Source organism: Silurus aristotelis (genome assembly GCF_946808225.1).
Source record: "Silurus aristotelis genome assembly, chromosome: 22".
NCBI lineage: Eukaryota > Metazoa > Chordata > Actinopteri > Siluriformes > Siluridae > Silurus > Silurus aristotelis.
In genome coordinates, this window is record NC_139595.1 from 7,491,103 (window position 1) to 7,518,983 (window position 27,881).

A 27,881-nucleotide genomic window follows, 5' to 3' on the forward strand; every position below is an offset into this window, starting at 1 on the left:
CCGTCTTTTTAACCTTCATTTAAAAACTGCATGTTGTGTTAACTTGTGTTATCTTTTACTAATATTCAAATTAGATTGATGATCTGAAACATTAAAGTGTGACAAACCTGCAAAAAAATAAGAAATCCAAATTCAATTGGAATTTAAACAAATGTAATTTTCTTACATATCTGCAATTTATTCTTTCTATACAAATAATGTAAATGTAAAAGCAATGACCTTAACATTATTGTATTGTGACCAGCACCTTAATTTTATATATATATATATATATATATATATATATATATATATATATATATATATATATATATATATATATATATATATATATATATAAAATTATTATTATTTATTTTAGTAACTGCTTTTTCTGGTCAGGGTTGGCTATGGATCTGGAGACACCCCAGATACACTGGGCAGCAACCCAGAATACACACTCTGTCTGTGTGAGCCAGCAAAACTAGGGTCTCATTGTAGACAGTCCAAATAGGCCTCACTAAAATACCTGCAGGTTAGATACATACACACATACATAAATATTTATACCCTCATTCAGTTCTGGCGGTCATCAAATAAATGCTAAAAACTTCAGGTGACAACAAAAACAAAAAAACATTTCAACATATAATCAAACCTTCTCCTCAAAATATATAAAGCAACATTTAAAAACCACGTGTTAAAAATAAAAAACTTTTAATTTGAAGTTCTATAGGCATTCATCAGTGCCTTGTATTGTTTTGGAGTAATTTCTGTCTCACAACATTGCTTTGGCTCATTAATGCTTAAAAGGAATAAATCTGTACACAGCTTTCTATGGATTTCCCACAGAATCTCAATGGAATTAGGGTTTGGATTTTGACTTTACCATTCAAACATCTTAATTTATTTCTTATTGATCCACTGAGATACTAATTTGCTGGTGTGCATGGGATCATTGTCCTCTTGTATGTCCCGAATCTTGCCTGGCTTAAGCTACTGGATGAATGGGATCAAATTTCTCTCAAGAATATCGTAAAGTCAGGTTCATCATTGTCTTAATGACTGCAAGTCCTGCAGGTCCCGTGTTTGCAAAACAAGTCCAAATAATCAGAACCCTTTCTTCACCCTACTTTACAGTTGGTATTGGTATAAAATTTGTGACCGTACACTGTAATTGCTTTTCACCAAACATGGATCTGTACAGTACATGATGACCTAACAATTCCACCTTAAACTCATTAGTCCAAGAATTATAATTCCAGAACCTTGGGTTGTTCAGGTGCAACGTAGCAAAGCCAAGTTGTGCTTTACATTATTTTCAAAGAACATGGACTCCTTTCTAGCCACCCTTCCCTGAAGTTCATGCTCGTTCTTTATTTTTCGATCATTGACTTAAATGGATAAAAGGCAACATTTTACAGCGTATACATCTTTATTCTGCCTTCAAGGAAACGAAACAATTATAAATTAAATTGCCATTTACTATTAACATGTTAACATGATCTACTGCCTCTGTCAGGTGAAAGAAAAAATTGCAACATATCATGGACCAGTTAAATTTAAGGGCCACATTTAGCCCTGGTGTTTGACTTTGGGTATACCTGCCATACTGCCATGCTTTACTGGACAATGGGAAGAAACTGAAGAACCTAGAGGGCACTCATTTGAACACAAAACAGTCATACTCCTCAGGAATACTCATCATTTCATTACTCACAAGCAAAGAATGCAGACATTTTCATTTGTCAGTTTATTTAAGATGAAAATAGATCTTTTCATATATTTGCTTTACCAACAGGGAATTATATCTAACAATAACGGAAGAGAGGCACAAATGCTTTAGGCTTCCAACCCGTGATTTCAAAACGGAGCCCTCAACAAAAATAAAGACAAAAGATACTAAAGGTACAGGTTAATAAGCAAGAACTTCAGTTCATGTATTTAAGGCCTAGTTGTCTTTGCGACAGAATAAAAATAAAGCTATTTTATTTTTGGTGGTTAATATGCAACAAATGGAAAAAAAAAAATTCATAATTTGGTGACATTTGAATTTGCAGCTTAATACCTCATTGAAATACCGTACAGAGTGAGAGACAGCGAGACCATCTGTCCCTCCCCAGATTGTCCTCAGAAGTATTACAGCATGAAAATGTATGCATGCTTCCACAATGCACTTTGTTACAAGGAAGAAAAAAAAAAAAAGAAATCTAATTTTCTCTGTGCTGATTAAACACCCACTAAACACCCCCCCCCCCCCCCCCCAAAAGGTGGTAGAGTGAACTCAGGAAGAGAAATGGCTCGGGAATAATGTCTCCGTTATAGAAATGGAGCCGGTTTAATTAAAGCTGAATAATAAAAAGATATCTAATAAGAAAAAATCAAAAGAACAACAACATAAAAGGTTTGCTACAGAAGTTTGATCCTGATATGAAGCCAGTCTTGTAGTGTCTCATATAAAATGCAGACGCGCAAAGATAATACTAGATACAGCCCAGAGGTGGAACTTGTATATAAACCCAGATTCATGCTCTGGCTTTAAACAAGGCACTTGTATGTTTGAAGAAAGTGCAGGTGAAAAACCCTGAAACAAAATCATGCACACTTTTCTGAACCATTTGTTGTACATTCTCACACACAAACACTTGCACAGCAGGAAACATAAAAAAATTGTATAATGTCATAAAATAGGTCAAACATTGGTCTACAGTTACAGCTTACACTGGCACTGACTCGTACCGCAAGCAGACAGGAAGAACCGGAAAGTAACACAATGTGGCTCGAATTTAAAGAGGATGTTACAATAGATTGATTTCCCTTTACCAAAACATTATATACCTTACAAGTTTCATATTACAGAGATGGACAAATCAGTCACCTGGAATCAGTCACCAGTTATTTGTAGATGCTCAATGGACAAGAAGAAAATAGAAAAAAAAACAACAATTCTACTTCTTTAATGAAATCAGGTTACCTCACGAAAAAGCGAACACATGCATCCTCTGAGACATGTGACAACCAACCTTCCTCATCTTTTCAAACCAACAGGACAGTGGAACAGAGCTATCCGCCCTAACAAACATACATGAGCTCACAGGTGCGAGACCGACTATGGCACCTCTCCCATTGAGATAGAACAATCACATTTGCTAACATGTCTCTGAAAAAACTCCACAGCATTGTAAAACTCTATACTGTTGCACCACTAGGGGGCCTGAGGTGTAACTATGTGTAAAAAATGCGCTGTATAATGGAATACATTATATGGACAAACGTATGGGGACACCTCACTTTTGAAGCCATATGTGGGTCCCCTCCCAAACTGTTACCACAAAACTAGAGCCAACCAATTGTCTAAGATGCCTTAGGATGCAATATCATGAAATCTTCCCCTCACTTGAACATGACTATGCCTTTGTGCACACAGCCAGGTCTATGAAGACAAGGTTTCCATGGGTTGCAGTGGAAGATCATAAGTGAACTGATCTAGAGCTCTGACCTCACCCCTATTGAACACCTTTGGGACCCCAGGCCTCCTCAACCTGCATTATTACCTAACTTAACTAACACCCCTGTGACTGAATGAGAACAAATTGAGCACATTGTGGGCAAGCTGATGTGTTTGAGTTGTCCACCTCTGTATCATTTTTGCATAAAGGTTCTTGTTCTTGATAGATGAACATTTAGAACAGAAGAAAAGCTACTAGGAGAGTTTTTATGCATACTGAAAAGTCAAAGCTGAAAATGTTCTTACAACATTACACTCATTAACACTCCAAACACTTCTTCCAAATCAAGTGCGGTGTGCTGTAAACATTACCAAGAAGCAGAGTCACAATTTATGGAATCATTGTGAATGTTTTTCCTAATCATTTCTCCTAACCGGCTAGAGAAATGCTCAAGTGTCATTAGTCAGGGTCGCAGAGCAACTCTAGAAAACTACAGGAATGTCTGAACACCACATTTCTCCAATAAACACAATCGGGTGGGGGGGGGGGTGCTTGTGTTGGGAGTCAGCTCACGATGTAAGTGAATCCTACCAAAATGCTAACGATTTGGTACAAATAAGAGCAGAAGAAGAGAAGAGCTAGGAGAAAGTTGCTGGTGTGGTACAATGGCACGGCCACTAGGGGGCAGAGAGCACAAAAAAACTACGAGGTCGTGTTGATTAAAAAAAAAGCACAGACAGAAGATACTGCAGATGTACATGATTAAAAAACAAAAAAACAAAAAAAAAAGGGAAAGAAAAAAGAAAAATACAGATAATGATCTCTCGTGGCTCAGTCGCTCCAATAGGAGGGAAGGGCAGGAAATTAGGGTATGATAGTGTTTTAGAGACCCACCTCTAATGGCTGACTGAAGAGACATACTGGAAAAAGTGCACAGGAAAGAACAGAATATTTTGCATCTCATGGCGTAGTTCATATTCATACACTGCTCCAAGTCTCAAGCTTTTGCTGCTTAAAAAAAAAAAAAAAATCCCTATTCTCTCTCTCTCTCTCTCTGTATTTATTCCTCGTTTCTCCAGTCAGCGTGCCTCAGCGAGAAAGTGGTACCACCACCTCCACGTAGTTGCAGGGGAAGTAGCCGGCTTGGCCATGCAGCGTGCCCTCGTACCAGTTCTCATCGATTTGGCTAGTCAGAGTGATGATGTCCCCCTCACGGAAAGCCAGCTCTCCCTCATTCTCTGGCTCAAAGTCATACAGGGCTTTGCAGCAAGGCTGCTCCATTGCTACAGGTGAGACGGAGAGGAAGTGAGACGCAGACATACAAACATGATACGATGCAGATAAAACAGACACACAGATTCATGAATACAGATGCAGATAAAACAGACAGAGAGGAGAGACACACAGAAAAAGACCAAAATAGAGAGTGAGGAGAGACATATACAGATACAGAGACATACAGTAAAAAGAGAGAGAGAGAGAGAGGAGAGACATATAGAGATAAAGAGAGGCAGAGAGAGACGTACAGACAGAAGACATACAAATGCAGATATAACAGACATACAGAAAAAATACAGAGAAAGAGAAAAGAGACATACAGAAAAAGAGAGAGATACAGACAAAGACATACAAAGGCAGACAAAAACAGACAGATACACAAAAAAAAAAGATGAGGGGGGGGGTCAAATTTAAAAGCGAATGCATTTAAAGACACTTCAGCATTACTGTATATTTCTTTTTTTTTTCTCGCTACAATTAGGTATTAAAGAACTCGATCAAAACAGTACATTTATGTGGCATCAGTGAGACTTTTGCTTTCTAATGTTTGCTTCTTTCATTTTTCTCAACTAAAGTCTGTCTCTTTACATAATGTCTGCATGTCTCGGATAATACCGTAATTACATTCTCATTTCTTTCATGTAGGAATACCGCCTCTCCCTTTACAAAAACAACCATTAAAAGGATTAGGTTGATCATTATATTAAAAAGAGTCTCATAGCTTCAGCAGAAAACTAATAATAAAAAAAAAAAAGTGATGAACATACACGCAGATTAACTACAGTTAGTGTGCGTGTCGGAGACTGTACAGTTGTGTTTGTGTGTGTGTGTGTGTGTATGTTAGAGAGACTCACACTGGCGTTTCTGGCGTACAGAGGTTCGGTTCGGCAGAGCAGGTGCTGCAAAAATAAAGAAAACAACATCGGTGCACTCAGTAAACACTTATCAGTCTCGCCTTCCCTCCTTTTTTCTCCCTCTTCTTCTTCAATATAACAATAAATAAAAGCAGCTTGTCATAATGTAAGTGATTAAGACATAGCATCTGACTGGAGAACTCAGCACTGCACTGAGCACTGTGGTATTAAAGGTGATTGAGTCATTCTGAATTAGACACGTGATGAGATTCAGTGGAGGGCAAAGGGACAAGTTCAGGAGGTGAAGTGAAGCTCACCTGCGTTAAAGTTTGCGGGAACAGCAGGAGGACTGAAACTCCCGTTAGAAGACTCTGAGCAGTCCGAGTCGAAGCTGGGCATCGGTTTGGGCATTCGCTTCTGACGTGGATGAGCCTGGGCACGGTTCACTCTGAGACATGTCCACAAACACACACAGGCATGTAAGACAAAGAAAAGAGATTTGGGGGTCCAATATTCTGGAGCAGTGAATAATTAAACATAATTCTTGCTTGCTGCCTTGTGTTCTTTATTTCTCTTATTATTCCTTTCTTTGCTTAATTCAAGATAGAAGAAGACAATAAAAAGTAGAATGCAAAAAATCTAATGAAAAAAAAAAAGAGACAATTTGAAATGGTGGCAATGGAGAAATAGAGATAGGTGATGACCTAAAAACAGAGAACAGGAGAGGACTGAAGAATAGGGAAGAGCTTCATACCGGTCTCTCATATTCTCGGCCAGTTCTTCCAGCACCTGCACTGACTGTTTGTGAAACTGCAGCTGAGACTCCACCAGAGCAGAAAGCTGGCTCACCTGTTCCACCTACACACACACACACACACACACACACACACACACACACACACACACACACACACACACACACACACACACACACACACACACACACACACACACACACAGTTGTGATCAAAAGAAATTGAACCACACCTGTACTCCCTACCCAAGTTCTGAACATTACTAAATTTCAGTGCAGGCTTTAAATGCAAACGACGCTGTGCTTGAGTAAGCAGTAAATCCAGTGCTTTATTGAGACTCAGAAGTTATAAACTTAGCAGTTTCCTCTAAAAAGTACAGACCAAATTAATATAAGCACAGCACAAGCTATTGGCTGTAAAAAATCAAATGTGGTCACAGGTACAGATGTCCAGTCCAAATTATGGAGAGACGTATTTTACCAAATAAACGATAAATATCTTATGCAATACTAAATAAAGTGTAAAAAAAACAAAACAAACAAACAAAAAAAAAAGTTATTAGCCATTTCATCACTGCATTAGTACTAAAATGACTAAAATAAATAAATAAATAAATAAATAAATAAATAAATATATATATATATATATATATATATATATATATATATATATATATATATATATATATATATATATATATGTATACACACATACACAGTGAGGAAAATAAGTATTTGAACACCCTGCTATTTTGCAAGTTCTCCCACTTAGAAATCATGGAGGGGTCTGAAATTGTCATCGTAGGTGCATGTCCACTGTGAGAGACATAATCTAAAAAAAAAAAAAATCCAGAAATCACAATGTATGATTTTTTAACTATTTATTTGTATGATACAGCTGCAAATAAGTATTTGAACACCTGTCTATCAGCTAGAATTCTGACCCTCAAAGACCTGTTAGTCTGCTTTTAAAATGTCCACCTCCACTACATTTATTATCCTAAATTAGATGCACCTGTTTGAGGTCGTTAGCTGCATAAAGACACCTGTCCACCCCATACAATCAGTAAGAATCCAAATACTAACATGGCCAAGACCAAAGAGCTGTCCAAAGACACTAGAGACAAAATTGTACACCTCCACAGGGCTGGAAAGGGCTAAGGGGAAATTGCCAAGCAGCTTGGTGAAAAAAGGTCCATTGTTGGAGCAATCATTAGAAAATGGAAGAAGCTAAACATGACTGTCAATCTTCCTCGGACTGGGGCTCCATGCAAGATATCACCTCGTGGGGTCTCAATGATCCTAAGAAAGGTGAGAAATCAGCCCAGAACTACACGGGAGGAGCTGGTCAATGACCTGAAAAGAGCTGGGACCACCGTTTCCAAGGTTACTGTTGGTAATACATTAAGACGTCATGGTTTGAAATCATGCATGGCACGGAAGGTTCTCCTGCTTAAACCAGCACATGTCCAGGCACGTCTTAAGTTTGCCAATGACTATTTGGATGATCCAGAGGAGTCATGGGAGAAAGTCATGTGGTCAGATGAGACCAAAATAGAACTTTTGGGTCATAATTCCACTAAACTTGTTTGGAGGAAGAAGAATGATGAATACCATCCCAAGAACACCATCCCTACTGTGAAGCATGGGGGTGGTAGCATCATGCTTTGGGGGTGTTTTTCTGCACATGGGACAGGGCGACTGCACTGTATTAAGGAGAGGATGACCAGGGCCATGTATTGCGAGATTTTGGGGAACAACCTCCTTCCCTCAGTTAGAGCATTGAAGATGGATCGAGGCTGGGTCTTCCAACATGACAATGACCTGAAGCACACAGCCAGGATAACCAAGGAGTGGCTCTGTAAGAAGCATATCAAGGTTCTGGCATGGCCTAGCCAGTCTCCAGACCTAAACCCAATAGAGAATCTTTGGAGGGAGCTCAAACTCCGTGTTTCTCAGCGACAGGCCAGAAACCTGACTGATCTAGAGAAGATCTGTGTGGAGGAGTGGGCCAAAATCCCTCCTGCAGTGTGTGCAAACCTGGTGAAAAACTACAGGAAACGTTTGACCTCTGTAATTGCAAACAAAGGCTACTGTACCAAATATTAACATTGACTTTCTCAGGTGTTCAAATACTTATTTGCTGCTGTATCATACAAATAAATAGTTAAAAAAATCATACATTGTGATTTCTGGATATTTTCTTTTTAGATTATGTCTAATGCACATACGATGACAATTTCAGACCCCTCCATGATTTCTAAGTGGGAGAACTTGCAAAATAGCAGGGTGTTCAAATACTTATTTTCCTCACTGTATATATACTTGGTCGTAAGTATAGTATGTATGGTATGAGCATTGCATTTCACATTTAGTCCCAATTTTCTCTTATCATTCCCTCCAATCTTCTGTGAAGATGTTCCACTACATTTTTGGAGTGCACTTGTAGACATTTGAGTTTATTAGCCACAAGGGTATTGATAAAGGCAGGTACTGATGCAACGGAGGCCTGGGGTGCAGTCAGACTCCAATTCATTCCAAAAGGTTTAGTAGAGTTGAAATCAGAGCTTCATAGCAGGCCATTCAAGATCATCCACTCCAACCCATGGAATCTATTTCTTCATAGAGCTTGTGTTGTGCACTGGGGCATTGTCATGATCAAACAGGTTTGGGTTTCATTGTTCAAGTGAAAGGAAAATTAAATGCTACTGCATCCAGACAGCATATTTAATTGTGTGCCTCCAACAGCTGAATAAGTGTTGTACTGTTACATGCTGTAGATGTGTGTATAGTGATTTATTTTTATTTGCTTTGTTCTCTCTCTCCTTTCCGTCTTATCTTTTTTAAATTAAAGGTGCCATTTCTATTCATTTGATCATGCAGAATTGCTGCACCGAACAGGGATGCTGACATACCAAAAAAAGGTGGGGCTTTCAGGACTAAAGCACCTCCGCAGAAGAGGAAAGGGAGTGTTCCCTTATTGTCAATCCCTGTTTGTACATGTGATTTCTGTTCCATGCTGGGTGCTTATTACTGCCTTCTCAAGGATATTCCCCTCACCACTCTATACCACTGCCATTAGTCTGCTGTTCATACTGTTCCCAAATGAGCACAGGGAGTTTTAGCGTACCTCGACATTAATTCATACAGACACACTCGGGTTAGAGAAGAGCACCAGCTGTGTATTATTTGAGTCTAGCTTGTATATATTAGGCAGGAAATTTGTTTTGTTCTTTTCTTTGATTTGGCACCATCTTAGAGTCCACCTCCACTATTCACCATTGTACTGCTCAGATTTCATTAATCCTAGTTGCTGATTGTTTCCTCCCCCTTTCTAATTCTATATAGACTTTTGATTCTTTTAATTTGTATAATACATGTGTGAAAGTAAATGGCATCTTAACCCACTACTGGGGTTCGTCTAGTTGTTTTTATTAGTGGTTTCCTTCTAGATACCATTACAAATTCATATAGTCAATCACTGTGCCTTAAGTATTAGTTATTGTACTATAAAATTGCACATCCCTTTTTTTTCATTTTGTGCACTATGTGATTTTTTGCATAAAACTACACTTTCCTCTAGTCACACACATCATGCTCTGGAATTCTCATCTCCATCTCAACTAGCAAAATGGATCTGACTAAAGCACAGATGCTGACATTTATTTTAGTCCATTTCCACTAAATTTGTTGATGAGCAGGCTGTAAGCAAGCTATAGAGTCGCGTAAAATAAAGAATGAATAAATACATTAAAACCTTCAGTAAGGATAATTTAATTGTGCTTGGTAGATTCTACCTGGATACATAAGCCATGTTATCTCGTTATTATAAAGCAAGTGAGGAAATGATGCGTGGGTCAAATAATACATCTTATGCTAAAATGTGAAATGTTGACACATGTTGAATGAAGGTATAAATACAATAAGAGACTACTTTTTTTTGTGTGTTGGCACATTTTTGGTTATTTAATGTTTGTACACTTGTGCTTTTGATTTCCTGTAGCATTATTGCTATTTTTCTTTTTGTTGCAATGATTTTTGTCTAGTATTCTCTTCTCTAGCATTTCAGATTTTATAGCATTTTTGTAAATTTTGTTCACTCACTTATTAATGATTAATCACCTGGTCGATTTCACTGGGGGATTCTAATAAATCCGCTGGATTTAACTTACACCTACACTCTCACTCAAGCATGCTAAATACATATAACACGGGGGAAAAAAAGAGACTTATTTAAAGGGAGTACGTCTACCCAAATTCCCTCCAGTGTCTGAAACATATGCTAATTACAAGCAGATGGAGAGGGCTGCTGGGTAATTGGCTGCGAGTGAAAATGTCCCTTGATATTTGCTTGAATCCCATGAGAGTCGTTATTTTAGAAAGGAGGGTGAGGAAAAGCCCAATGATCATTCAGCTAAATATGCATTCCTGCCTTTAACAATTCAAACACACAGAGTTCAGTACTAAACATGTTAAATATCTTTATTGTGTCACTTTAGGTGAATTTTGTTCGATAATCATTTATACTCACGTCAGTTTCTAAGAGATTGTGCATGCTGATCTCTGCAGCCTCTTTGGACTCGTAGAACTTTTCCAGAGACATGCGCAGCTCCTCGTCTGGAATCTTTCCATGCCTTTTCTTCTTGTAGTCGTAATCCAACCTCCGGCCTTCCACCTTCTTCAACTGATGCTGTTGGGGTAAGAGACAGAAAAAAATTGAATGAAGGGACAAAGAGATGGATGAATAAGTTTGCTAGAGAAAAGGGTAAAACAGAGACTTGACTCTTTACTCTAATGTGGGGTGGATTATCATAATGCCAATGAAAATGCCAGCCCAAAAGAGAGGGAAAAAAACAACAACAAAAAATAAATAAATAAACTGTGCTTTACCTGTAAATAGAACAATTAAATGAAGAGAAATAAAAATAAAAAATCTTATCCTCTTAAAATCCTACCTGGATGTCCTTGAGATCCTTGTCTACGATGGTCTGGAAAGGGTCGATGAAGTTCTGCTTCACGTCAATATCCAGAGAATCCTTGACTTCAGCCAGCCTCTTCATAGACTCCCCCATCTCAACAAGAGCGCCACCTACACAGAACACATTTTACTCAAGCAATGTTTTAGGTCATCTTAATTTTTTTTTATTTAAAATTTTAACAACAAACATAGTGGAATAAAGCCCTTAATCTGGAATTTATTTGTGCATGCTCATGAGAGAGCAAAAATTTTATTTAATGTCAAACTTGCCAAAGGCAAGTGTTATTGCATCAGAAAAGATCAAATTTTCACTAGTAAATGAAGGCCTGGGCATCTTGTTGTTGGCTGTACGTTTACAATTTGCATTTACGTCAATCTAATTTCTTGATTAAGGTAAAAGTGTATTAGCAAAAAGAGGAAAAAAAGAAAAAGAAAAGAAAATAAGGCAAAAAAATTTATAATAGTGGTCGATCAATTTAAATTTTGTATTAGGAAAGGCTTGGATATGTTGTTTTGGATACAAAATGTGGGTATTTATTTAGTTCTCACAAGTGAAATTGAAACTCATTCAGTCTTCCATTCGACTGACATTTATTCATTGCAAAACAAGTTTCCCTTATTCACAATTTCAAAATCTTCCAGTACATGCCCATAGCTGTATTTCTGTGAGCTGTCACCTCTACTAATACATACACACCGAAAATCACACACACACATACCGAAGTTGGTGTCTTCCCCCATCTCACGGCCATATCTGGCCATGCACTCCCCCAGAACTCCCTCTGCCTGTGGATAGCCGGTACTCTTGACCTGCCCACGAATCTTCGAAACAGAGTTCAACATGGACAGTTTGGCCCGAGAAGCTTAAAACATAAGAGCAGAAAACACACATTCAGTGAGGAAAAGATGCAAATTTGGGGTTGAAAATGTTTGATGCGTTTCCAGATACACATAAACTAAAATCATCTGTAATGACTTTCAGCTATTCGAAGAAATTCTCCAGCATGCTTTAATGTTTTCATGCCTGGGATTTTCCCACAGTTGACGAGAAACCTTGAATAAATAGCGAAACCCCCCCAAAGGTTGTAACACAAGTCTGGTCATGCTTGCCAGATTAGTTGCTTTTACTTTAGATCTACTGATTTGGTCAAACAAAGTCTTTTCTGTGCTAATCTCAAAAGATTCAAAAAATATGAAAGGTCAGCAATTTCACTCTGAAGGTAGTCTGGCTATCACAGCTTTTCTCTTCATGCTACTTACCTGGGTTGGGCTGCAGATACTCTGATGTCCTGGATAACACTTCCACTATAGCCTTACTGGTGATATCAGCCTTCTGTAAAACACACAAAGGGAAATGGGAAGGGTGGTGTGAGAGACATGACAAGAATTGTGGCTGGTGACACTCAGTATATCTGCATCTCACTCTATTAGACAACAATAGGCAGGAATTATAATTAGAGGTGTGCATTGGGACTGACTGGGATTCCATGGCAGCAGGAGGTCATATCTGAAGCTCGAGAGAAAAAAAAAGGTCATGTTCATTAAGAATAGAGCTTTGGATATGACTGGCTGGTGTGTTCATTTGTTTATTTTACATGAATGTTTTATTTGGGTCAGAATCACTGTGGTCTGATCATTAGTTTATATTTTAAAAAATGACAAACTAGAAAATATTGTCAGATACAAGCAAAAGTAACCACAGGAACGAAGAGGATGGTCAAAATGTTTGAGGAGGCAATGGGTTTGGTCAAACTCTGTGTGGGAGCAAGTTGTTAAACTTTCTACAAGAGCAGGCAGGACTGAACAAAATGTTTGTTGTGAGGGAGAAATGGTCAAGCTTCATGCAGGAGCTAAAGGGATTGGTCAAAGTTCCTACAGATGCAGAAGGGATTGGCTGAAATGTTTGCATAAATGGGTGGGACTGGTGGAACCTTTTCCAGGAAGAAGTTTTTTTCCCCCTACACTTTCTGGGGGAGTAGGCAGAATGTTAGATTTTTGTTTTTTGTAGGAACAGACAGGATTGGTCATAATGTTTTGAGGAACGGTGGGATTTGTTTAACTTTCTACAAGAGTGGGTGGAATTGGCTCCAAAGTTTGTGACAGTGGGTGGGATTGGGCAGGCTTTACACAGAGGCAAGTTGGATTAGTCGAGATATTTGCAGGGAAAAGAAGGATTGGTAAAAAAAAAAAAAATGTGATAGATTTTCTGCTGGAGTTGAAGGGACTGATCAAACCTACTACAGGAGAGTGTGAGGCCGATCTAGCTTTATGTGGGATCAGCAAGACAAGTGGGAATATTTGCAGTAGTGGGTGGGATTGGTCACATTTTATGCAGGAGTGGCTAAGATTTGTTCCAAGAAGCAAATGAGAGCTTTAGAAAGGAGTGGGCACACAACATTTCGGAAGTTTACAATTTATATACAGTGTGAATCGGAATTTCTTGATGAGGGTAAAGGCTTAGCGGTCTTGGCAGTAGATGCAAATGGTAGTGGTGAAATATTTTAAAGGACAGTGGATTTTTGGTCAAACTTGTAGGACCGAGAGGGCTTGAAATGTTCTATGTGGAATAAGGGAGATTGGTTAAATGTTTAAGACATGATGGAATTGTTTAAACTTGCAGCAGGACAAGTTGGAATTGACTATTGGTCTTTTTTTTTAGCAGTCAGAACTGGTCAAATTTCTAAAGGACACATTTTTTAATTCAGAATATTACATCTCGAGTCACGTTTGCTTAGACTGTCTTACAATAAATTGCTTTTGCTGCTTTGCTGTTTCGGTTTGTCAGCTATTTTATATGCGACATGTTCTGGAGCTCTTGGGTTTGAAAAGCCAAATAAATAACACATATTCCGATTTACCCTTTCTAGATCCTTGAAGTCTTCATCCAGCTTAGTACCTTCTGCTCCTCCTACTTTCTCGCTCACCATCTAAAAAATAAATACACATGTAAGCATATACATAAATGCAGATCTATTTTAAGCATTTAAGACGCACATGTACACATAATATGTTGGGTAGGGAAATTGGAAGACAGAGGCTGAGAGAAAAAGATATTCAATATACAGCATGATATTAATCTGTACAGGTCCTGTCCCTAATCCCATTTGCAGCACATGGGCTATTTATTACACTATACAACATGAACCAGACACCTTTATTATGCACTGCTTCCAGGATCTCCCGGAATGCATAAACACCAAACCTAACATGAAGGGACTCGTCGACTAAGGCAAAGCATATGAGGTTTTTATGATAAACAAAATTAACTTTACTGCAGGGACAAAATCAGAATTTGGGGCATGTTACAGTGAAAACATCACTTGAGTAAAGACCTAATAAGTAACGGTAATGATAGGTTTGCGATGCTTTTGAGTGTGTAACATGTCAACATTGAGGCCTATGATGGCTTCAATGTTGCCAAAAAAGAAAAATGAGTGTAGTGTTACAAGATTCCCATTTCCATGTCACTTTATCCTCCAGGCTTTAGTTCTTTAAGTGTATGTCCATAGTTTGCCAGAATGATTTACATGTGTAACCAAATTGTTAGATATGATATCTAAAAGTTATCATAACAGCATCATGATAAAGTTTTAAACAAATGCATTTGCAGACTGAAACTGAATTGTACTTGAACTGCAAACAGCATTATGAAAAAGAAGGTTGCTTTACTTTGGACAGCTGGTCCCCGAGTTATGATGATGGTTTGACAATTTTTCGATCTTATGAAGACAATACAACAAAATGTACAATTCGTCCAGCAGGCAAACGAAGCAGCTGATGCTCTGCCCTTCACTCAGTGAAATCTAAAATTCTGTCTCATAACAAAGTATATAAAGCACAGTTGCCTTTACAGTGGTGCAAGCAAAGTTCCTCACTCACTCACTCACTCACTCACTCACTCACTCACTCACTCACTCACTCACTCACTCACTCACTCACTCACTCACTCACTCACTCACTCACTCACTCACTCACTCACTCACTCACTCACTCACTCACTCACTCACTCACGACCATTTGTACTATGAATGTCCGTAAGTTGTTACTGTGTTCGTTATTGATTATGCATATCTCCTAATAATGTAAGGTCTATAAATACTATCAAATATACAATAAAATATACACTAAAACAAATCGAAATACTGTATACAATATTTTGTATTAAGCAATAAATAAAAAAAATAAAAAATAAAAAAGATAAATTTACTTAAAAACAATTATTTCGCTCCAGTCCAGTGCACATCATGTAGACTCTCTCCTCCGTTTTGAATTTTTTCGACAAATTTCACTTAGGACTGGTTTGTTCGTATCGTACCACGAAAGTTCGTAACGTGGGGAGCGTCTGTATATATATACAGATAGACAGATAGATAGATAGATAGAGAGAGAGAGAGAGAGAGAGAGAGAGAGAGAGAGAGAGAGAGAGAGAGCGAGAGAGAGAGCGAGAGAGAGAGCGAGTGAGTGAGTGAGTGAGTGAGAGAGAGAGAGAGTGAGAGAGTGAGAGAGACACACACACACACTATATAGTTTATACAGTATGGTACTATAAATTGCATCGTTTTGCTAAATTATGTAATTTAATTTGTTAAATTATTAACAAATCACAGTATACTACCCCAAACTAATCACCATTGTTCAAGACTTCTGAGTAAGTTAGGCCATGTCTCAACTTACGAGATATCAAGTTACGATGGGGTTATTGGACCGCATCTCCATTGTGAGTCGGTGACTACCTGTATATCATATATAAAATTCTTTTTTTTTTTCCCAATTGTGTGTTTTGGCCGTCAAAAGTGACTTGGAGGAATATGATATATATACAGACATTGTTAAAATGTGCTGCAAACCTCTTCAAATGATTTAGAATGGAACTGGAAAAACCGACATTTCTCTACTTTTCTTTGCTCTGACAACAAGGGCACTGTGGTGCACAGGTATTTCTTATCTATGAATATTCTTATTATGACCCCGAATAGTCTGAGATTCAATCCTGAAGTTTCGATAGGAAGAGTCTGATTTAACTACTAATCTCAAAGTGGAATCTTTGCAGAGGTGTTAAAATACCATTTTAGTTATTTTTAAGTGCTTTATTTTAGTGCTCAATGTTTAATCAGTTTTCTGTAAGTAAGTTAATATACAGCCCTTTATGATAATGCTGTAAATAAAAATGTGAAAAGAAAGAAGCTTTTATGATTAAAGCCACCCCCCACCCCCGTGAGAGATTTAAGTTTCACTTTCCACGATCGACACGGGAGCATGTTCACGGCAGGAATTTAAAGGTGCGACAATGTATAGGATATTCCGTGAAGGTATATTCTGTTCTAATATAATTCTGTAAAATTATTTTGGATTGTTTTTGTACTTAGTGTGCACTCACATAGGAAATTTGATTGAACATGTAAAATGAAAACCCTTTTTTTTATTTCAAGATTTTATTTATTTAAAACTATTTTTCTTCTATATCTTTGTGTGATGTTCTCTACCTCAATATGTTAAGATAAATTGTTTTACAACTACCTAGAGTCGTCATCGGCCACCCCCGCCCAACACACACACACGCGAAAAATGTGACCAAGTCAACTACATGCAAGACTCGAGAACACTGATTCGACTATTAAAATCCTTAGTTGGGGACACCACCAGATTTCATAATCACTCAATTCCTTTCTCAGTCCTTGCAGTCCACCATAAATACTCTGTGTGCATTAGTTTGTAGAAAAATCTTGCAATAAATGTAAAATATTTGCTAAAAAAAAAAAAAAAAAAAAAAAAAAAAGCTTTGAATGGAGCACTTTCCTATTCACTCAAAACATTCTTAAAGCAAACCCAGGGCAGCATAATACCTGCCCCAGTGGCCCTGTTTTTAATGTAGTTCCCATTATTTCCCATGTATTAGTAACTCTATAGAGCTAAGATTGGCAGTAAGACTTCTCCATGATTGCATGGCATCTAGTAAAGTTTACATAGGTCATCATTTTCAATATCCAGAAACATTCAAAAGAAGGCATTTGAGATTTTAGTGGAATTAAGGAAGGGATAAAGTTGTGAATGAGGACTTTAAGAATGCTTGATCTATATGATGTCCCTATGGATGAATCACCACTGACTGATGATCAAGATTCACGAACAAATAAGCAACAAACATAACCTACCTTCCAACCCTAGAGTTTATTTTGAATGTTTGCTAAAACAAAAAGGACAACGTTCTTGGCATAAACACGGCAAAGCAAATACATTCATTGTTTAAAAATGGCAAGAGTTACTTGTTAAATGTTCTACATGTAAAGACCTGGTAGTCCATTATTTATTCATTCTAACCACAATTTTCTCTTTTTTTTTTTCCTTTTTTTACAAGTACCCTTTATGCAGGTAATGAAATGGTGACCTTTCAGTGCTGCTATTTTTGGCCAATCATCTGCGGTGGTGTACATCAGGACATATACTGACCTAAAAACCTTGCAAAGCCTGCACTCTGACATGCACACATTCAAGTCAGAAGGAGAGGTCTCTTGTTGAAGAACAGCACATCAGACAGTCTATAGTTCATAAAACAGTGCCACATTCAGACCCTGAAAATAAAGAATGTTTACTCAGTTCTGACACACCCAATTGAGCTCCTTACAGACTTTGTGGAGAAGATGAATAAGTTAGACTCCCGTTTCAACACTTGAGACAGCACTCCCATCTAACTGTTTTAGTTAACATACCGAGTCAGCACATTTATCCAACTGTCTGATCTAACCTCTGGATTCAGCACACCCAATACAACTATCAGAACTAATAATTGAAATCAGCAGTTCCAAATCGGCGCTCTTATACAAATGTCTGATCCAACCTACTGATTTAGCACTACTATCCAAATGTCTGATCTAACCTCTCAATTCAGCATTCCCAACTGATCACAGATTTATTCTTGTCTGATCTAAGAATTTAGTTTAACAGTTCCAACTCAGCAGTTCTGTTTGATCCAACATCCAGGTTCTGCCTTTCCAACTCAGACTTCTTGTCCAACATAGCGATTAAAGTGCCATCCAACTGTCTGATTACCATCCAACTTACTGAGCCAACAACCTGATTCAGCACTTCCAACTCAGCACTGTTCTCCAACTTCTTAAACAAAAGGAACGTTTGTGCATACAATATTATCTCTTGCTATATTTGAGCTTTTTACCCTCCTGAGCTTTCCACATTCACAGAACACATTTTTCTACAAATTATTGTTAGAACAAAATCATTACTTAATTTTTTGCCGATTCAGGCTTGACCACTGGATAACGAGATGAATACAATGGTTATGGGAATAGAAAAAGCTTAAACCTCTGGATGAAAGTGTGTCTCAAGGACTTAATTTGACCACAATACCTCAGAAGTGCATTGTGGGATTTTGTGAGCACTCTGGGCATTAGACATCACAAGATAAACGTTACTTATTTGCCATAGAAGCAGTGAAATGAGGGCATTTAATATGAACCTCAGGCGACTAACGCAAGTGACGAGTGTAGCACGTCACAAATTCTCAGCTATGCCTGTCTGAATGTGTTTGGTTTGCTGCTAAACAATGGCTCAGCCATGTTTGCTTCTTCTGTGTTATTAGCATGAGTGACTAACGCTTATGTGTTTACCAAGAGTCTGCTTAACCCAGCTTCATCTGATTCAGCTGCTAAAACACTAACTGAGCTGGACAGTCTGGTGTGTGTGTGTGTGTGTGTGTGTGTGTGTGTGTGTGCCAGCTGTTATTTTCAAGCTTCACCATAACTAAAATATTTCAGATTTTTTAACTGCTTCACTGATGTGTTGTCTTGTTAAAACACCATATTAAAGCAGTACTTGTTATTCATTAACACCTTCATCATGCCAGCTTGTTTTTCCTGCAAAAGTCAAACTTGCTGAAGGTAAGCAAAGTCAACTCTCAACAACAGCAGCAGGTCTTTGAACATTGGTTATGCAGTCTGACCGGCAGGGTGATTTTTCAGGTTAAATGCGATATGATATGATGACGCATTGCTTTTGTTAGTAAAGATGTATAATGACTAAAACTTCTAATAGTGCTGCTGAATAGTATGCAAAGTTGGAGACGCACAAGAGTAAGATTTCTGAAGAAGTGAAAGCTTGTTTTTCTTCACTTGACTTCCACTAGAGGGGGAAGATCTTAAGTGACCTGCTATAAAGCGCTGACCTCAACCCTATTGAACACCTTTGGATGCATTGGAGCACTGACTGCACCCCAGACCTCTTAACTCGACATCAGTACCTGATTTTACTAACACACTTGTGGCTGAAGGAGCACAAATCCCCACAAGCACACTCCAAAATCTAGTGCAACATCTCCAGAAGAGTGGAGCTTATGTAACCAGCAAATGCAACCTAAATATGGAATGGGAAAGTTTGTGTACAGTCTGACCCCGACCTACGACCACTCGACTTACGACATTTCGGAGATACGACTATCACCTCCGACGTAACCCAGCCATTAGTGTTGCACAAGCCAGTGCACTCTTGATGCCGGTCCCAAGCCCGGATAAATGGGAAGGGTTGGGTTAGGAAGGGCATCAAACGTAAAAACATGTGCCAAATCGAACAAACATTTATTTACTTCTTATTTTTTATTTACTTTATTTGTACTATGTAAAAAAAAATGCAAATGTGTTTGCACTGCCTCTTTATGTCTGCGTCGGAACGCATCGTAGTCACTCTTCTCGACTTACGACCTCATGGACTTACGACCCTATCTACATCGTAAGTTGGGGTCTACCTGTATAGTGTGTGTGTAAATTCTTTTTATATAAATGCTAGTGAGCTACTTTTTTTTTTTTTTAAGAGTGCTGCTCAGAGTACAGCTTTTATACCCTGAGAGGAAATCGCTACCGCACAGTGTCATGGAGCATTCTTTCCGTCTAAAATGTAGGTTCATGGATAAACCAAAAAAACTAAAAAGGTCTTCACAGTCAGAATGACACTTTAATACAAAGGTAAAAATCCAAGCAACAAGGGAGTTCGAGCCCAAGAATAAACACTAAAGAGCTGTCCATACTGCATGATCTTAAATTGTCCCAAAAGCGGGACCAGTTTCGCCTTTATATTTGGCTAATTCTAACTGATCCTGCTCACTCAAGCTCTCTACAATCATTAGGTGTCTCTCCATCCTTTCAGATTAATAATTTGCCTTATATGTTTATATTTACTCATGTATGGAACCCACATTTCTGCAAATAAATAAATAAATAGATAAAGAAAAAAGAAAAATGGCAGGCAGAAAAGAGAGAGTTTTATTAATCTATTAAACCATTATAATACAAGTACATATGCAGAAAGATTCAATGGCTCTCAGGAAGCCGGAGCTACGCACAACTGACACAATTGAACACAACATTAAGATGTTTCATCACAATGGAAAAAATAAATAAATTACAGAGCCTTGTGTTATATTAAAGACCATGCATTTTTTGGGTGGCTGAGTTGGTTGCTGAGTAAGGTGTGTTACAAATAGTGTTCAGATGTTTTGGATCCGCGTTGCACTCTGACATTTGGCTGTCAAAAATAACGTCATATATTGTGATTAAAGGTTAAACCACGTCCGCCGCGTGGCCGAGCTCCGAGTGATGCGACAGAGCGTGTAGCTTTGTCATACCCGCCTATACACACACAATAAAATGATTCATCGTGGTGATTCATCGGACTACATTAGAAGAGAACAAGGGTGCGAAAGTGAGAGACTAAGGGAGGAGATAAAAAATAAAAATAAAAAACAAGGAGAGAAAAGGATCCTGACCAGTCGAACTACATAACTCAGCCCTTTTTTTTTTTTTCACAGCAGCCATGAACTACAATCAGACTGCTGTGCAACACAACACTTCAAATGCCACGTTTTGTGTAATAACGAAGCCCCTGGGTGTTGGCTAAAACAATATCTGCCAAGTCACACAAACTCACAGCAGATTTCATTGCTGGGGCGCGATTTATTGTCCAATTAATGACCTGCTTACGGAATCTGGGACTAACAGAGAACAGGATCCTGTTTAGAAATGCTATGTGCCATGGGAATGTTCAGCAAAGACGTTACACCAGGACTGAAGGTTTTACCATTATGATGGGAAGACTTGCTTAATGCGTCAGCCTGCATAACAAATTTGTTAACTTATTTAAATAACAAAAGAAAAAGAAATCTAAACAGACAACTATATTGTGTGTAGATGCAGTGATGTTTACAAATATGATCATTAAGTAGTACTTCAGGTAGAAGTAGAAGTTGGGCGATATGTCAAAATATCATGTCGCTATTCCCAAATAAAAAAATAAAATAACATTTTATTAAAATGAATGTCCACATGGAGAAATCTGCAAAAACATGCTCATGTTGTACAAACCTAAAACGTTCCAAAATAATTATAAATGTAGTCATGTGACACATTTAACTCAAAACAAGATGGTGGTCAAGCTGTTGTGCACTCAAATGTAATGCTCTAATTCATCCAAAGATGTTCAATAGGATTGAGGACAGAGTTCTATAGCAGGCCACTCAAGATCTTTTACTGCGATCCAGGTAAACCATTATCTTCCTGAAACTGGCTTTGGAACGGGTTTGGACAAGTTAATGCTGACGCAATTTAAAGACATCCTAAACGTTTGTCAGCCTCCGACTTTGAAAAAGAACCGCATATGGGTGGAAAAGGCAGGAGTCTCCTCTCGGAATAATTTTTTAAAAGGTTAAAAGAAATTCTATTTTGCTTTGCAGATATTTGGCAACATTAAATGCAACCACAATACTATTTATTCTTTAAAAATCAGTAATCGTTGCCAGATTGCAGTGGCAAAAGATAAGTAAAACACTCTGGGGCATCATATCACCATGCCACTGATTATTTTCCTTTAACGGCACATATTTGCATGTTCTATTCTCTCTCTCTCTCTCTCTCTCTCTCTCTCTCTCTCTCTCTCTCTCTCTCTCTCATATATATCGTATTTTCCGAACTATAAGCAGCTACTTTTTTACCACGCTTTGAACCCCGTGGCTTAAACAACGAAGCGGCTAATTTATGGATTTTTCCCGGGATTTTTTTCCCGGTTTCACAAGCTTCAAAGCCAAAAAACTGAGACCCATAACATTAGACCAATGAAACTCTTTATATTAAATCAGATGCGCTCCCACTGAATCGGGCCGCACCACATCATAAATATGGATGAGGTTCCTCTGACGTTTGACCTGCCGCTCACTCCGACTGTCAACAGGAAATGTGAATCATTTGTCACGCTGAAAACAACCGGGCATGAAAAAACGCACTTCACCTGTGTTCTGAGCTGCACGGCATCGGGAATCACCGATGGTAATTTTTAAATGCACGACGATGCCAAAAGAAAAACTCCCGAGAGAAATTGTTGTGAAAGGAAGGAGGAAGACAGTGAACAATGACTTTCTTGGTAGGCTACTGTTTAGATACAAACCGTGTAACTTTCTTTCATTAAAGCCTGTGTAAAGTTAATTAGTTTCAATGTAGGAACCTGCGGCTTATAGACAGGTGCTTATTTATGTTCAAAATAAAAATCTTTGTTGATTTTTCAGTGGGTGCGGCTTATATTTGGGTACGCTTAATAGTCCGGAAATTACGGTGTATAAATATAAAATCATGCAAATCCCATCAGTACTGTGAGATGATATTTTTGCATGATGTAGGGCATGTATATCCTGGAGTGGGGATTAGATAGATACACATAGATACCAAGCTCACACACACTGGTTTTTACCAAACACTCAAGACATAATAGCTACAACAAGAGGACAACGTTTTACAGGAACACAACGAGGAACAGCGAAACCATTATATCCGCATGGTCATGTGACTGCAAATTCATTCACAATTGTTCAACAAGGTCTGAAATGTTTCAAGTGTAAAGGAGCAGGGTTGGTTCTTTCTGTTTTGTGGTTAGTGATTTCATTCATGAAATGCAGACATGTTTTACGCTCGCGTTAATGTGAGGTTGGGGGACATGCCCCGATCCATGACCTTTTCTTCAGGAATTACAAGAATTCACCACCGGTCGTGTTGAACAGCCTTCGTTAGCACTTTGTGTTGTGTTGGGATTGAAACAAAACCTCAGCTGGAAGTAGAACAAAAGGATGATAAGAGATTTGAAGTTCTGGTTTGGGCGAATGGTGCTAATGTAAATTTTTCTGGACCATGAAGATATCGGTTTTACAATCAAGTGTCCAAGAACAATTGATAACCTCAACAATGAATGGAACTATAGCAAATAGTATTTCTGTGTCACATTAAAATGGGTCCTCTTTGGAGTCTGGTTCCTCTCAAAGTACCTTCGTCATAATCTCAGGGAGTTTTTTCCTTGACGTCATCACCGCTGGCTTGCTAATCAGGGATAAACTTAGATGTTATAATTACATAGATTTGTCATTACATCCATAATCTTTATTTCTGTAAAGCTGTTTTGGGACAATGTCCATTATTAAAAGCGCAATACAAACCAAATTGATTTAGTTGTGACGCTTAAACCATGTATTACATGTTAATTTTTCATGCAACAGGTTTGAAATTTCAATACAGCAGGATCCTATTTGATGTGAAAATAATAAAAAAAAAATCCACATAGATCTATCCATTTAAAATATGTATCAAAATAAGGCACTGAGAGCAGAACAAGCAGCACTTTGATTCAACTCTGTTTTAAGTAGGCAAAGTTACAATTCTGTGTACGTGTTGTTCTGAGAGTGCGAGTCAATGCTTAATAGTTAATAATCAATAGAATGGAAGGAACCAGACTACACTTCTTAACCACGCCCACTTCTCAGCTGCTCTCCTGTTGTACAACACATCGCTCGAGTCTAGGCTTGCGCAAAATAATGAACCGATTGAGTACATTGTCCTTACATGATGGTACACTGTAACGTTACTCTGATTGGCACCAAAAGAGCTGAATTTTTTTTCCCCCTTTTCCAATTAAATGGGAGTAAATCTGAAAAGCTTGACGTAGGTGGTGTTAAAACTACAGAAGGTGCCTGAAAGCCCCAACCTTCTCATGTACTCTTAAATGAACTCAAAGCTGCTGCATGAGACTTTATTTTTACACAATCAGTTTTAAAGCAATAGCCATTTTGTCAACTGCTGGATGCATTCGAAAACATTTTCTCAAATTCTCAAATGGTTCCTGAATCGATAGCTGGAAACAAGTAACAAACCAGAATTTCATGTTTACTAGCAAATAAACCTTGTCACAAGGCAGCTTTACATGAATATATACATTTCAGATATGAACATTTCTTTTATAATTGCATACTATACAGTCAATTGTTCTACCAAGAACATATCAATGTATGAGCAACAAAATTATTTTGGAAGTCATTACAGATTTAACCTCCATTATACAGTAATTTACATTAAACTACAGTGAACTGTGCACTAAAGCAAAACTCTTCTCAGCTACTTCAATCATCAGACTATTCAAAGAACAGCCATCTTCATTTTTATTTTTAGCACACAATATATAAACAAAAATAATGGGACACCTCACTATTCCAGCCTTTGTGGTTCTTTCGCAAAAACGTTCACCACAAAGTTGAAGTCACACAATTGTCTTTGGATGTGGTAGCATTACCTTTAACATTCATTCGAACGAGGGGACCTGAACCAAATGCCAGCTCCAGGAAGATATGGTTTACATGGTTTGGAGTGGAAGATCTTGAGTGGTGGCCTACTATCATATCTTTAGGATGAACTGGAATGCTAATTGCACCCCAGGCCTTCTCACCTTACATCAGTGCCTGACATTACTCAAATCTCCACAAGCACACTCCAAAATCTAGTGTAACATCTTCCCTTTGGAAGTTTATTATGAGAGCAATTAGGGACTAAATGTGGAATGAGATGTTCAAAAAGCACATACAAATCTTATAATCGGGTGTCCACAAACATTTGTCATTTTAGTGTATACTCAGTCCAACTTAAATACCAACAACAGGAAAGATCCAATCTACACTTCCAAAAAATTTTCCTACGATCCCACGTAATCTTTTGCCCACACTAAAAAATTCCAGCATTTACATGCTGGCACCAAACTACATCAAATATTTATTTAGCATTAGTTTTTTTTTTAATTGGTCTATTTTCACCTTGATTAACATGAACGTAAGGAACAGGAACATGAGCTCCTGGAGTCACCTTGCAGCAGAGTTTTATTACTTTATTCTGTCTGTTTCTCTTACCTCCTCATCTGTTCACTTCATTTTAAAGACAACAGCATCACCCATGCCACCGGGATCATCACTACCTAGCCAAGTTCCTGCTATAGTTCAATGCAAATATGTTGTGCAGCTGCAATGCATGCTGGATCTTTGACTCCACTGCATGCCGCCTCTGCCACTATACTGAATTTCTCACTAACGTGAATATACAGATTGAATGTTTGAAAATTGCAAAAATAAAAATAAAAACTATTTCAATAAAGTTTATTTGAATAGGTTTTTCCCCTCCTTTTTAACTCAATCGTTTCTCCCTGTGATGTCATCACGGCCCACAACAACTTGTTTCTCAAACAAGCAATGAAAATACAACACCAGGAAATAAATGATCGCTTGGCCCCTTTACATTTAATGACTGGAATACAAATATATTAAATGTTGTTAAAGGTGGAGTTTTAAAGTGGCTAAGCAAAAGAAAAGACTAGAAAATTAAAATGAGAATCCTGGGCTGTGGTGTCAAAGATGAAGGACGTAATTAAGCAAAACAAAGTCAGGCAGGTCCATGAAAGCACCCAAACACACAGTCAAAGCCCAATAATTAAATACCCATCTTTTTTATTTTCCAACTATTACCTAATCAGCCACCAATATCTCTGAATAACCACATTTTTTTCTCCAATTTAATAAAACAATGGTGGCAAAACACTTTTCTTTTTTTTTCCTTTAAGTAACAACACCCAACCACCTCAAATCCTGACCATCTCTTCTTCTGGTTTATTTATACCTCTTGACAAATCACCTGTTTGGAAGTTAAGAGCAACAGACTGTGCTCTCTGATGTTTCAAATATGCTGATTCTAATCTCACACGAATCACTTGCTTTGAATTTACTGATCTGTAATACATGATAGAAATATATAATAAAAATGGAAAAAAAAAAAAAAAAAAAAAAAATATAAGCAGCATAATATATTCCTTAAAAATTCGGGGAAAATGTGTTCACATTACTTGCCATTGAGCAGTATGTGGTGAAGGTATGTGGTTTAATAATTTGTCCTCGATTTAAACCCTGGTCCATTCCACCAGCTGGACCAAACTGAATTTCTAAGGATATCATTTCATCAGTTTTATTTCACATCTTTCCAAATAATATTGCTTGATTTATTTATATATTCACTTACTTTTATTTGCTTGCAAATGTTGCTTTCTTTACATGTTTCTGTAATGTTTTGGTGATAAAAAGTAATATTTGGAAATAAAAATTTACTTAATCATTCATATATAGACAGTAACATCTTGGTCCAAAAGGTGCTGAAGATATGTTTTATATTTCAGCATTATCACTCATCCAAAGTGATTTCATTATAAACTGTAACTCAGAAAGAGAAGCACTATTTCGTTCCTTAAAGCACATAATTTTGTTTTTCACATGGTGTTACAAAGAGATTAATTGTTATGAGATTCTAACCTTATTGTTATAAAAGGTCCACTAGATGTTTTCCAGCTTCCTCATTACCAACTAACTCAACTCAACTCAGAAATGTCGTTGCTACGGACCAAAGGTGCATAGACAGTGAACAGTAAGAGTAAACATTAGACATAAATAAAGAATAAACAAAATAAATAGTGAAGTTAAAGTGCGATAAATATGATGTAGACGTGATAAATAAGGCTGTAAGTAATGCAAAGTCCACAATCAGAAGTAAAGTGTGTGCCATATCCAGTGTGTACTAGTATGTGAAGGGTTTTCTAATGAGTTTAATTACTTCTTAAGTTTTTATTTCGTTTATTTTAACAACTTATCTTCGATCTAAAACATGATCCAGTCCACCATCTGGACCAGATCGACCTGGGCTGATCGAGCAGGATTTCCAGCAGGGGGTTGGTTGAAAGCTACAGTTCCAGGTTGGATCTCCATGAACTTCGCGATCAAAACCATCATGACATGCTGAACACCAAGCCTTTTTTTCCCCTCACACTCATATCCTGTATCGTTAGGATCCATTTTAGATGCATTGTACAGAAACAGGGGTTCCTGCAGCACCGCTGGAGTCCAGCTCGACAGCTCTACAGATTGTTCAGAGGAGTTGAAAAAGTTTCACACTCACCTGACTCGCTTTATAAAACTGTTTCTTCAAGCCAGCGACAGACATTTTTGCGTTGGCTGGTCACACGATACGCCAGGAGGAAACTCGAAATTTGTTTCTCTGTCTAAACAGGCGAAACCCTGCCAGCACTTCTTCCTGCACCACCACCTTTAAAAAAAAACCACCCGCTGGCAGCTTTACCTTTTTTCTCCTACCCGTTTTCTAAAAATCCCACCCCTTACTTCCTGATTGGATAACTATTCAGAGTGACAAGTAAAGTCACTAATCAAAGAGGGTGAAACAGAAATATTGATGGAA

At 37.9% G+C, this 27,881-nt stretch overlaps 1 protein-coding gene across 1 annotated transcript; it reads right to left on the bottom strand.

Moving 5' to 3' along the window:
- Window positions 1-1,717: 1,717 nt before the first annotated feature.
- sh3gl1a (SH3-domain GRB2-like 1a) lies at window positions 1,718-27,787 on the bottom strand. Its single transcript, XM_083526012.1, has 10 exons — window positions 27,585-27,787; window positions 14,151-14,219; window positions 12,553-12,625; window positions 12,012-12,155; window positions 11,270-11,403; window positions 10,846-11,004; window positions 6,315-6,418; window positions 5,878-6,008; window positions 5,561-5,605; window positions 1,718-4,711 (listed from the first exon to the last, which is right to left on the bottom strand). Exons 1-10 carry the CDS (start codon window positions 27,627-27,629, stop codon window positions 4,518-4,520), a joined length of 1,098 nt encoding a protein of 365 aa, XP_083382138.1. The 5' UTR covers window positions 27,630-27,787; the 3' UTR covers window positions 1,718-4,517.
- Between the last annotated feature and the right edge of the window lie 94 nt (window positions 27,788-27,881).

Coding starts and splice junctions, on each gene's coding strand:
- sh3gl1a (XM_083526012.1), bottom strand. CDS start 27,629: ATGTCTGTCGCTGGCTTGAAGAAACAGTTTTATAAAGCGAGTCAG. Junction 12,626..14,150: donor ACTTCAAGGATCTAGAAAGG/GTAAATCGGAAT, acceptor TGTGTTTTACAG/AAGGCTGATATCACCAGTAA. Junction 5,606..5,877: donor TCCCGCAAACTTTAACGCAG/GTGAGCTTCACT, acceptor TTATTTTTGCAG/CACCTGCTCTGCCGAACCGA.